Source organism: Poecilia reticulata, linkage group LG12 (assembly GCF_000633615.1).
Source record: "Poecilia reticulata strain Guanapo linkage group LG12, Guppy_female_1.0+MT, whole genome shotgun sequence".
In the NCBI taxonomy this organism is placed as follows: Eukaryota; Metazoa; Chordata; class Actinopteri; order Cyprinodontiformes; family Poeciliidae; genus Poecilia; species Poecilia reticulata.
Window position 1 is genome coordinate 18507601 of NC_024342.1, and position 12715 is coordinate 18520315.

The window sequence follows — 12715 nt, forward strand, 5'->3', positions numbered from 1 at the left end:
TTTTTTGGTCATACTACCCCCAAGAATTTAAAACTATATTCACCCCTGCTGAACACCAACTATAAAGTCTTAAAAAATCTTAAAAAAAGACTTAAATAAATAAGCAACTCTTAACCTGGTGGTGGCACACGTAAAGCCTGGTGGCCCGCCAAGCTTATAATACATTGGGGGGAAACCCTGGTCTTCTCATTCTTTACGATTTTTGGCTGGGAGAGGAGGAGACAATGTGGTGTTTGATCAGCTGTTTATTACACAGTGATGGTTTTTGCAGTCAGTGTTTACCTGCTCACTTTGATAGGGTTAGTGTTTCGGGGTCCAAACTCTACTGTGCGAGACATTTTAGAAGTTCTAACATGCCTGAGCAGAAGTCAAATGCAATTTGTTTGAGGGCCTATCTAGTGCTTGCTTCAAACTGTTTTGTGGTATTTGATGGTTAGGAAATGAGATGTAGGCACAGGCTGTCAGCATGTGCCCAAAATGGATTTCTTTCTTTAGTGACTAACTTGAACTAAAAGTTGCATGTCAGCTAGTTCTTCATGCCTTAAATTTACATTCTCTTACAGTTCTTGACATAATGAATGTCTGTGCACGTATAATAGAGAGTTGAGGTGATTTATTTGACAGCAACAGAAATATTCACCTCAAGACTGATGGGCAACCTGCCACTCTGCTCCCACACTTTTCACACATACGTCTCTACAACTCTTGGCTGGCCCATCACTTCTGTTTCTGAGGGAATTAAGATGTTTGTACTCTACATACAAAGACGAAATTAACATGGGAATCTTGAAAAACAGACAGCACATGTGTTTTTATACAGGGATTTTACATAGAATTATTGGTTTTCTGGTATTTCACACATGCAGTGACGTGTCACAAAATCTCAGTTAAGATGCAACTTTATCATAAAAAAACGTTAAATGCTTGCACAACTTTGTATAACTCACTAGAGATTTGGTGGTACATCCAGCTCATGAGACAAAACTAGACATGATATTTTAAATGGATCATGAAAATGAGACAAGATTTTGACAAAATCTTTGCAAAAAGTAATGTAGTCTTTTTTTGTTTTCACAAATAGAGGAGGTTGAGTCGGTATGCATGTAAACAAATGTGTTCTAAAGAAACTTTTATTAGTGCAAAATAATTCAGCCCAGATTTGACAAGGCAAGAAATTACTTTATGTGTCTGGGCAAAAATAAATTATTAATAGAATGAGTTAGAATTTGATTCATTACTTTGATTTAATGCGCTTTTGAAGTGGAAAACCCACAGTCTCTCTGAACAGTTGCTTATTGCATAGTTTGATCATATTTGCTGTGTGCTTAAAAGGTTGGATCCAAAGTATAGCATTGAGTTCAATTTGTAGGTACAGGTAAACAAATTAATAATAGCAGTGAAACCTATGCATTGGCTCGGCTGTATCTCTCTTTTCTTTCTCTCCCTGTAAACGCGTTCAAACCATCAAAGCTCAAGTTTTCTTTGTCTGGCTTCTAAAGCTAGCTCTACCCATTGTTTTATAGTTATATTGTTTTGTCGTTTAGGCCCAGATTTCCCATGTGGCAATAGTGCATCACCTCCCCTCCTTTACACTAGTGATTAACTCGCTGGCTAGTTAGCTCACCTTCACAAACACACACATGCACGCGCACACACACGCACGCGCACACACACCCACACACACACACCGCCACACACACACACACCCCCACCCACACACGCACACGCACACCACACGCACACATGCATATGGCTGTACTACTGGGTTCTTGGTGCCTTCTGCTAACAAGGAACAAATCTTCCATCAATACATGTTCTGGTTGTGACACACATCTTTTCTGATCTGTGATATTGCTGCAATCTCATTGTATGTATAATGTTGTATTGTTAGTTAATTAGTTTCTTAGTTGTCCTTCATTAATCTCTGTTTTATTATAATTCAAGATTAGATTTTTATCAGCTTTCTTCTTATTATTTTTTTCCTTTTGGCTTAATAGTTTAGTTGGATATCGATAGTACATCACAGATTGCTTAATATTTTGACTGTAAAGGTAAACTATTGTGTTAATATAATATTTTGGAGAAAAGTTGTTTAGGCTTATCATGTGTGCAGTATTTGCTGTCTAACAGCATTAAAACATTTGATCCCTGTAACACAAAAGAAGGATATTAAAATGTGTTAACGTTTAATTTCTGAAAAAAAAAAAAAAAATTGTTTTTGTCTTTGTTGTCAAGCCTCAATAATAATAGTCTAGTAAGCAGCACATTACATTACAACATAAGCAAGAGGCTGTGTAGAAACTTACAAATAATGTAACATTTCTAATAGAAGGAAAAAAAAAAATTCATTTTGATTGATTGCAAATGTTTTGCAATGGCATAGAGAAAATGAGAAAAAGATATTTGAGGGAAGCTGATTTTATTTTCTTCTGAAACAGCTCAGTGTGATCTGTGTGGTCCATAATACGAAACAACAGCTACAGTAGGAATAGATTATTATAAGCCATAAACAACCCGCAGTCCGTGAACGTCATTGGTTAATAAATCAAGCGTCTTCTTTCGGAGTAAAATATACATAAGCCACACCACGCGTCAGAGCTGTCGTCTACAGCATACATAATGGCTTGGTTTAAATCTGATTCAGTTAAATAAAGATTGTCTGAGGGACTCAAGTCTCAGACATTGACTACATATCAATCTGAAATGTTTGATTTTATGTAGCCCAACCCTCTCTCTCAAACTAAAAGGAGCATCTGCGGTAGCAGCTTACGGTCTTCGGATAGTGTTTTCAAACCATTTGTACATACTCCATCACACTTTTAGCAATTATTTCTTCTACTGAGTACCCAACATGTTGCCAAGTAAACAACTTAAGACGTGTGAGCTTCTTCAATGCTTTTATAAATAAGTGTTGTTGATTATTCAGACAATAAGGGTTGATGACTCCATGAAGACAATAGGAAAACTCCAGAGTTACTTACTTTGTTACTTTAAAATAGTCTTAAAAATAAATGTAACTTTGTTTTCAGCTCAAAAACCCACAACTTCATGTCGAGAACCCATAAAAAAATAGCCTACACGTTTCAGATTACACACTGACAACTGGATAGTGCCTTTAAAAACTTCACATTGAGTAGAAATGTCATGTGTCAATGCATCCCAATTAGTTACTAAATATTAGTAATTAGTAACGTTCACCTCACAGTGTCAACAGCGTGCCCGGCGAGAGTAATTTGAAATAAAATGCATGTGTTACCGGTGTAAATCAGGTGCTTTATTTCTGTATTTTAGAAATATTTTTAGAAAAGTACCTGAGAAGATGTGAGACAAATAATGTAATTCATATCATTTAATTTTTTTTCCTTTGAGCTGCTGATGCAGGGGAATGAAGTGTTGGGTAAGTGAGAGGGAATCGGTATGCTGCTGAGGCAAAAGGGGAAAAAAAAGGGGATGGGGGAGGGGTGATGGGGCTGAGAAATAAGAGTCACATCTGCATTTCAAAGATGTTGTGAAGAAAAGTGCAGAAAATAGGAGTAAAACTAGCAAAGTGCTGCTATAAATACACAAAGTGTGAAGTGGAATCTAATGGGAGCAAGTGTTTGTGAAGACAAAGCTTTGGTTCTTCTGACAAATGACACAGTGGATTTGAAAATGTGGAATAAGGACTTAAGTGAGATGACATGCTGTAATACACATGTTTAATTAGCAGCACTGGGAGTCAAGTATTAGACTCTCATGTGCTTGGCTTGTGTGGTTAGATTTACAGTGATGAATAGAAAATGTGATTTTTTTAATGCCTTAAATAACTGGAATTTCTTTGTTTGAAAAAGTTTTATGTTCTTGCCTTCAAATTATCGGCTGATTGTGAATAAACAATTATTTTTCCCCCAGAATAGAGTTAAATTCTTTGAAATCACCGATTGGATCAAAATTGGTGCAGCAGATCAGTCTATGTCACGTTTTCTTGCACTTAGTTTCAAACAGACTTTACACCAAGACATGGGTGTTATGTATTGAAGCACCCACAATCAGCCTGAAAGTGTGTTTTGCCTGTCATCTGCACGCAATCAGCCAAATGCAAGGGAATATGCAAGTACAACAGTGTCTGCATCTCACAATTAGTATGGAAATTTTTCTGAGCTTCCGGGAGCAGGTGCAAACTGCAAAGGTGTAATAAAGTGAAGAGTGTCGAGACGGGAAAGAGAACATGTGGTTCTCTGCAAATTACAGAAGTCTCTCCGAGGACAAAATGTACCCAACATTCTTGGAAAGATAAATAACCACAGCAAATGACCAATTTATAAAGCCGGGAAAAGGGTGGCTGGAGTGCTGTGGATGAGTAGTCATTTGATGCTTGGTAGGACGAAACGGCATTTTGATGAATTATTCATCGAATATATTTAAAGATATCCAACAAGTATATTTACCAGCCATTACTTTGATTGTAAGGAAATGTCGTACTGTTTTTTGACTATATTACCAGAGCTATAAACTTTTCTGAGTGTCCTTTTTAAATCACAGGCAAGTAATAGATTTATTGCACACGTAGTGATATATTCGGAACAATTATTTTTGCTATTATGGCTAACCGCTAAAGCTAATCCAAAAACCAGTTTCTGAGTCGCTTAAAAAAGTTTAAGTACAATCAATAAAAATGTATTTTTAATCCAGAAATGTAACAGACTACATCATTTGGAGACCTCTGAATTTACTGAGAAACAATTCTCAGGTTTTTACTCGCTGAAAAATAATTATAAGAGATTAGATGTAAAAAGGTGAAAATAGTAATGTTATAGCTTGACATAGGGCCCGATCTTAAAAAATTCCAAATAATGAGCGTTAAATTGCTTGTTCAAAAAAAGAAAAAAGAAAGAAAATGCATTAAGCATGTGCCATGTGGCCATACAGAGATTGAGGGCACATGTAATTAACGCTGTAATAGTGGTGCGGATCTCCTCATTTAAGTGAAGATCAACTGTAAAGACATCAACAAAAGCTCTAAATAGCTGTACTTAATGCTGCAGCACTTTATTTCCCCTCATAGACAGACAGATTTAAGTGATTTTAAAACAGGCATTGGTAAAAGTCCAGTTCAATCTTGGCTTCAGTACAAATGTCTCTCCTTCTCAGAGTTTTATTTGACCTGGTGTACAGACCTACAGTCTAGCGGTATAGAAACCACTGTGCTCCCCACTGCTTAAGGGCAAATGGATCAAGACTGTCTCTCTCCTGTGGTTAAAATCTCTAAACCGTGCCATTCTTTTATCTGTCAAACTGTGCTCTGTCAGTGTATCAGAGGCAGTTCCCAACTGGTTAAACCTTGTGAAACATTAGAAAACATTTGGTCTTTTCCCATATTAGGCTGTAGACATGCCAATCATGTCAAAGTAATTCTCTGAAGATGGATGTCGAGGCCCATTTAACTTACAGCTCTTAAGGTGATCAAAATAAAAATTCGCACTCCAGCTCTTCTTCCCTATTGTATTTCTTGACACGTGGCCCTTGGGCACACACAGATGCAAAGCCAAGGCAGTTCAATAAAACAATGCAAGCTTTATCTGAGTTTTCTGTGCTCTGCTAATGTTTGAAATCTTTTTAATGCATTAATAAGCTCATTTGGGTTTGCGTTAAATTCTTATTCAAAAAGCAGTTCATTTTGTTGCAAAGTACAAAGGTTCACTTTAAGTAATAATAGGAATTCAAATTAGAATATATTAAGCAGAAAATTACAAAGCAGAAAATATATATATATGAAGCGAAAGTTATGTTTTGAGGTCAGGTCTAATTTTTATTAGAAATCTGTCCATGACTGCACAAACCAGTTGGATTACGTAAACTTGACAAGTGGTTCACATGTAGTACTTGATTATAATTTTATGAAAAGTATGTTCAATACATGGTTAAAGGTTGCTAGTTTTTATAAGGTGCTTTTAATCTAACTAATAAGTGTCATGGGAACCCATATTCTAATTTCTTATGATTCAGTGCCATCTGCTGAGACAAAGTAGAGCAAGGCTCATGTTCCTATGATGACTGTATAAATCCATCGGATCATCTGCTAGTCCTCTCTAGCTGAACCAAGAATAAAGGAAATTTGTGTCAGGCTGACAGGTGTACAGCAGCACTGAAAATGATATGTTGCTATACTTTCCAGGCCTCTTGGTTGTTTAACAATTATTAGCTGATTAGATAGACTGAAGCCAATCTAATCAGCTGATGTGATGAGGTAACTTCTTACATCATACATCTGGTTAGCTTCACTCTTCTCCATTTTTTACATCTTCAGCAAGTACAGAGTGAAATATCGTTCTACTCTTTGTAAGAAACTATTACAATAGTAGTGTAACAAAAGCTCACTTAAAAAAAAATCAGAAACCCTTTAAAATGCTTCTATCATAATTGCAAGCAGTGACAAACAGATTTGAGAGCTTACATTAATGAAATCAGTAAAGATGTTTTGTGATGTTCGCATTCTGCAGGACAAATGTACAAAGCAGCCAGCTTTAAAAAGTCAAGTGAAGATACTGTAAGCCGCTCCACTAAGATATACAATATGAAACTGGATGTTCTGCTAATATGTCTGGCTACACTTAGCCCATTTAGTGGAAGATGCAGGAAGCGTGAGCGGCTGGTAGAAGGAAATAACTTAACACCAATAGTACCAGCATCCTTTCATTCTGCATCAAGTGTGAACAGAAAAACATTTTTCAAAGAGCCTTTCAGTGTACTTGTAAAATCCATAATACAGCCACTGAAGTCCAGAGTGTTTCTTTGAGGATGAAAAATCTCCAGCTGAACTCCGGGTGTCCCCTGCTTGGGTCTGAGATGATGCATGCACCAGTAGCACACAGGCTTTTAGTTTTCTTAGTAATTTCATTTCAAAATGGTAGTAGTTGGAAATTTTACCAAAATAACTATTAAAACCAGCAATCATTTTAGCCCTACCTCATCATTATCCTCTGAGTTTTTCATGTAGTCTTAATGGTATTTCTTCATCTTGTTTTTAAGTGATTCTATGCAGATTTTAGCTCCTATTTTAGTTTTTTAGAACAATTTATCTGAGAACACTGCTGGTCCGATTAAAACAATACATTTCTTGAAACAATATCCTGTCAGAGTTGAATGCGTGTCTTTGATTGTCATCTCTTTAAATAGCTTGACTGCTTCACATTTTTAGACACCTGGATGATTTTTTTTTTCTCCAACACCCAGATAATCCTCTGATTCCATCATGCATCTAATAGATTTATATCTAGCACTGGGGGGATTTTTCTCAAACAAAAATTGATGACTTTTCAATATGTTATGGTAAGAGGTTCTTTTCTCTTTGGATTTTATTTCATCACTCAAATACAAACTAAAGTACTGCAGCGCACTTCCCCAAAAATATCTGATCTTCATTCTTTCTCCCAGTGTTCTACTATGTGAGAAAGGCCCGCATTTAAACATTTGGACTACATTTGTACTACTTGGTACAAAACGAAGCACAGGCAATGAGCTAAATCTAATAGTCCAGATTGCTCCACTTTGATCTCAAGCCCTTGTGTTTTATTTTGTTCTTTGCCCTAAAATTCAACAGTAACATAGACGATACATTTTTAACTGGGATACTTGCAATGATTAGCATGCATTTTTACATAAAGGTGGATTTCAGTAAATGAGAAAATCACAGAAAAGATAATTTATTTTAAAATGTGAATCTTGTAGTACATTAAATACAACCTTTTGTGGTGGAACTCAAGCTTTCATTCCTCTTCATTTGGATGAATATGGTTCATCTAATGAAATCCTCATATTCAGTTTCTCAATAGGATGTAATTATGATATAATACCAGTGCAAAATTAACACAAATTGCAGCCAACTGAATCATATTTACATTTAATATACAGCACAGGTCACAACTGGGTTTGCATTATTTACTGCATCCAGTGCGGTTTGAAGGCAACCAGAATATGGCTCTGCGGAGATGTTTTAGGAACCCTATGTTTCTTTACAGGAGCCTTTAGCTCATTTGCATTGTTAGTTCAGGTGTCTCTCATTTTATCATACTCTTCTGTTGATTTTCTGGGCTTTTAGGTCTGGCAAGATTGTCATCCAATCATGCATGGCCAAACTATTGTCATTAAACAAGGCAGGACTTTTTTGGAAGTACTTTTTGCAACGGCCAATCCCAGCAGGTGAATGAAATCAGGATCTTCAATAAGTTTGTCAGGTTTAAGTAGCTTATATTTTTCTGGTAAATGCCTGTACTAACTTCAGACTTGATAAGCACATAGCAATTAGGCACAGAACCAAAAATCTGTGTCTCCTCTATGTTCCTCCAGACTCTGGGGCTTTAATTCTAAATTGAATGTCTTGTTTTTTTTTTAAAGAGGATTTTGAACCATTGAGTAAAATCCAGTGCTGCTTCTCCTTAGGACATGAAAGATGTTTTTTTTTATGCCCTCCCTGGATCAGGAGTGGTTTACCACAAGAAATGTGACCTCTGTATTTCATCTCCTGCATACATCCACATTTGGTCACTCTTGTGGCACTGGCTCCAGTCCATGCCTTGTGAATTTCCTACAGAACTCTTTAAAAAATGTATTTAAACAGGTGACTTAATTAGTTAATTTGAGTTGGCTATTGGCTTCTACATAGGCTGTATTGTGGGTATAAATTTAGTAATTGTAGATACATTTTAAACCGCAGTTATGGTGCATCTATCTTAAAGGCAATTGCTGTTCTTTTTGAATTACTTTTGGAAGTTTATATCAAGTGCAATTATTTCCTCCGAAGTATTGACCCATCAAAAACATATCGTCAGCTCTATAATAAAAGGAATTGTTTAATTTCACTTTCACTGTTAGAGACTGTTCAGTGTCTCATTACAGTACGCTGTATCTCACACTGTGACTCACAGGACCTACAGCAGGTAGATAATGGTACCAGCCATTACAATTATTACTTTTTTTATTAGCCAAGCTGAGACACTGTGACCCACAAGGCAGAACAGATGAAAAGCACAACATGATAACACATGGAAAAAAAAAAAAATGCTGATATAAAAACTGGGTAATGGAGGAATGAAACAGGCAGAATGGAATGAGTAAAAGATATACAACTAATGTGAGATATGATTTGAGCACATTTTCTGTGTGTATTGCATTCATGCATAGATAGACCCTCATCATCTTTCTGTATTATGCTTTTCATTACAGACAGCATGCGACTTATCACAGTGAGCCAGATCTTCAGGAGGCTGCCGGTTGAAGGAGAACTGCCAAAGGATAAGTCTCAATCCTTACTCAGCCATCACTCTCTCTCATACACTTCTCGCTCTCCATGCCCCAAAATACAAAGACGATGCACACACATCTGTGCAAGCAGAAAGGCAGTAAAACCAACAATCCAGACAGCTGGTTTTGAGAGCTTCTTCCAGGAGGTCACTAATAAGAGAAAACTTCTCTTTAGATATTTTTTAAGGATCTGGAAATTTGCGAACATTTGCTACTATGTCAGCAATACGCATTTTTAAAATTACATTTTGTGACTTCTCAGTATAATCTGAAAAGCGTATCAAAAAAGCAACATCTTGTGTTAGTGTTATGTGTGTATTTGGACATAAATTACCGGAAGGTCATTTGGAATATCTGTCCCAAGTTGACTTGCTGCGTTTTGTTGTTGTATCCATGCAGCATCTCACCAAACAGAGTGTCATTGAAGTGGACATCTTGCCTCAGGCATTTTTGTCCCTCACAGTTCTCTGACTGCAGGAGGCAGGAGCGCCCGTCTCCTGCCAACTTGTACTCCTGCACGCATCTGCGGACAAGGAACAAGCTGTCAGCGTAATGGAAGGTATGTGAATGTACACACAAACACACACAAAAAGGTGAAAGGTCTTGTTCAAAGAAAAAAGAAAAACATATAAAAAGTTTCAGGTGATATAAATAAAGGACAGCCAGGGACATGCTCAAACTGGCTGTATCTATATCTATATATCTGCATATGTCTATATGTAAAGGACTGTTTTGTACCTGAACTGCAATGTCTTGGCTCATGTCTGTAGTGCTGTAAAAAATACTAAATTGTACCAAGTAATTTTGTGAAGTTTTCTGGTGCAATTACCTTAGTACACTCAAAATAAGATAACACTAACTTACTATCAACTTTTCAGCAAGTGGTTTTTATGATTTAAAGCACGTTAAACTTCCTTGTTACTGAAATATGTTATAAAAATAAACTTGACTTCAAAAATTCCTTAATATCGATCAAAAAGTACTAGGTACACTGGCAGATTGTTTCACTTATAACAAGACATTCCTCCCATGTGGAATTAATGCATATTTTATCAATTGTATATGTATAAAGAATTGAACATAAAAACAGAAAAATTACAATTTGATTTGAAGGTGAAAGGACATCACACTAACAAAGGACTAAGTTACATTTTATATGTCACATACAGTGTTTGCAGATTGTTTTAATTTCTAAATGGGTATTAGACTGATGAACATTTTTAATTAAAACTTTGCCATTAAAACCCTTATTAACAAGGAAGCAAAGTTTCCTGCCAGCAGATGCCATTCGGACAGAGCCATAGAAAAAACGTGACATATTTCCTTGTTGCTTTTAGAAGTAAAACAGCAGCCAGAAAGTGCTAATCAAATGTGCTTGATTAGCTGATTATTAGCAGAAGAGGCCACCTATGAAAAAGCAAAACATTTGGCAGCTTGCTGGTTTATTACATTGCATACAATGGGAAATATATCACCACAATTCTGCCACGGTAATGCATTTGAAATTTATGTTTAGGACAGATCATAATGCACTGACAAAAAATACATTATAAAAACATAAAAAATAAAAGAGAATATGATAGAGATATTTTTCTTATGTAGCAGTGTGTTATTGTTAGATCTTATCAATACTACAGGGGAGATGCTGCACGCAGCTTAAAGTTGCTTTGGAATCTGTCATTGAGGACATGTGTGTTAATACAACACCAAACCGGAAAAAGCGTTAGCAGTGAATTTAGATGAGCTATTTTTGCTGCTCTCCAGTCTGGGGAATGTTATAATGACATTTCTAACCAAACTGAAGTCTCTCAATATAAAGTGAGACATTTCTTTTTTTTTTTTTCACAAGGGGTAAACCTGCAGCTGCAGGGACGATACTCCCTTGGAATTTCCAAGAATCTTCCAAGGAAATTCCCCAAAGATCAGAGACTGAAATACTCACAGACTTTAAAATAAAAAATATAAAAAGGCAAGCATGGCTTTTTTTAGGAAGGCTTTTCTAAAAAAAAATGTTCTCTTTAAAAATACTATGTCAGTACAACCTTGGTTTATAAAGTTGCACCAGGATGAACCACAGCACGTCTGCAATGACATTCATCTGACAGATGAGACCAAAGTAGAAACGTCTGACCATAATGCACACCACCATGTGACCCCAGTCATTAAGCAGTGCAGTGGTGACGATTTGGGATAGATTTTCAGCCTGCACACTTAGCAATCACTGAGTCAACCATGAACTATACCAATAGATTCTAGGGTTACAGATGAGGCTGGTGTATGACAACTTAAGCTTGGTTCAATCTCGGTCAATCGTAAAAGTGCTACTGTGGTCCAATGAAAGTTCAAACCTCAGCCTGATTGAAACACTGTGGCAAAACCTTAACCTGCACACTTTAGTGTACGGGAGCAATGTCGTAAAATTTCTTCACAATATGTTATAAAGTCAAATGAAGACAAGTATGGTTTCAGAGATAATTAATTCTGAAGTGTACTAAATAATTCCCATGGCTGGGTTTACGGCATGGGAACAGTTTTTACACATTTTATTTCTAGTAGTCATTCTCACCCGCAAAACATAAAAACATTGTTGGATGTGGGATCATCTTCCAGGGGTACAAGCTGCTGAAGGCACAGCTGTTCACAACCTCCGTTGAAGCCATCCGTGCAGTCAACGCCTCTGGAGTAGTCATAGCAACCTGAGCCATCCTTCATTGGTCTCAACCCCTCAGGACACTGCGAGAAAATGGATTAGGAGAAGGAGGAGGGGAGGCGGGAGACACATGGAGGGACAGAGAAGGGAAAAGGATAGATTAGGGACAGGGAAGAGAACAGAGAGGCAAACGAGCTCAGATTGTGCATTTTAATCAGGACGACAGGGAAATGACAAGATGATGATTGATGTGATATCAAACATAAAACAGAAGCCCTTGGACCTTGGATTTAAAAGAAAGAATTCTCAAACACAATAAAGGCTTCTCAAATTGTAATATAGATGTTTTCATGTGATCACATAGCAAAACAGAGCAAACTGGTGGCTCTTATCATAAACACAGCTCAGTTCGATACTTGCTTGGATAGACACTCCACTGGCAATAAGATCTGTGTGTTGTTTTTTTGTTTTTTTCTCTATGCCAGGAGCAAAACTCCAAGTGTTATGTCGTTCCGATAAAGCTGCGCACTGACAGGAGAAAAAGCAGCGCAGGAAGCTTTAATGTTTATCGGATGAGGGATGGGTGTGTGTAGTCTGTCCCTAAACCAAGGACTAAAGAGGGGAAATTCTTGATTCTGGAAAACAGAGAAAAACTGAAAAGTCATATCCTCTGCCTCAACTTTAACAAATAATCACTGTATATTCTCTTGATACACAGCTCTACATCACGATGTCACCAGGTGACTCTGAACCCATCCAATCACTGAATAGATGCTTAGAACAGAT

General features: G+C 36.9%; 2 protein-coding genes and 1 long non-coding RNA gene across 12 annotated transcripts in view; 2 read left to right on the forward strand and 1 right to left on the reverse strand.

The window, feature by feature from the left end:
• trim32 (tripartite motif containing 32) overlaps nt 1–9611 on the forward strand; it is a 47151-nt gene extending 37540 nt beyond the window's left edge. For both annotated transcript variants that reach the window (XM_017307827.1, XM_008424383.2), the window contains exon 3: nt 9202–9611. In XM_017307827.1, the coding sequence (XP_017163316.1) occupies nt 9202–9518 (317 nt within the window). In that variant the 3' untranslated portion in view covers nt 9519–9611. The remainder of the gene's footprint in view (nt 1–9201) is intronic.
• The window catches only part of astn2 (astrotactin 2), a 270497-nt gene that overhangs the window by 87672 nt on the left and 170110 nt on the right, over nt 1–12715 (reverse strand). For all 3 annotated transcript variants that reach the window (XM_008424385.2, XM_008424384.2, XM_008424386.2), the window contains 2 exons: nt 11846–12012; nt 9614–9802 (listed from right to left, as the gene is read on the reverse strand). In XM_008424385.2, coding sequence (XP_008422607.1) covers nt 9614–9802; nt 11846–12012 — 356 coding nt within the window. The remainder of the gene's footprint in view (nt 1–9613; nt 9803–11845; nt 12013–12715) is intronic.
• LOC103473833 (uncharacterized) overlaps nt 9710–12715 on the forward strand; it is a 119757-nt gene continuing 116751 nt past the window's right edge. For all 7 annotated transcript variants that reach the window (XR_001777146.1, XR_535074.2, XR_535075.2 and 4 more), the window contains exon 1: nt 9710–9838. This is a non-coding gene — a long non-coding RNA (uncharacterized LOC103473833). The remainder of the gene's footprint in view (nt 9839–12715) is intronic.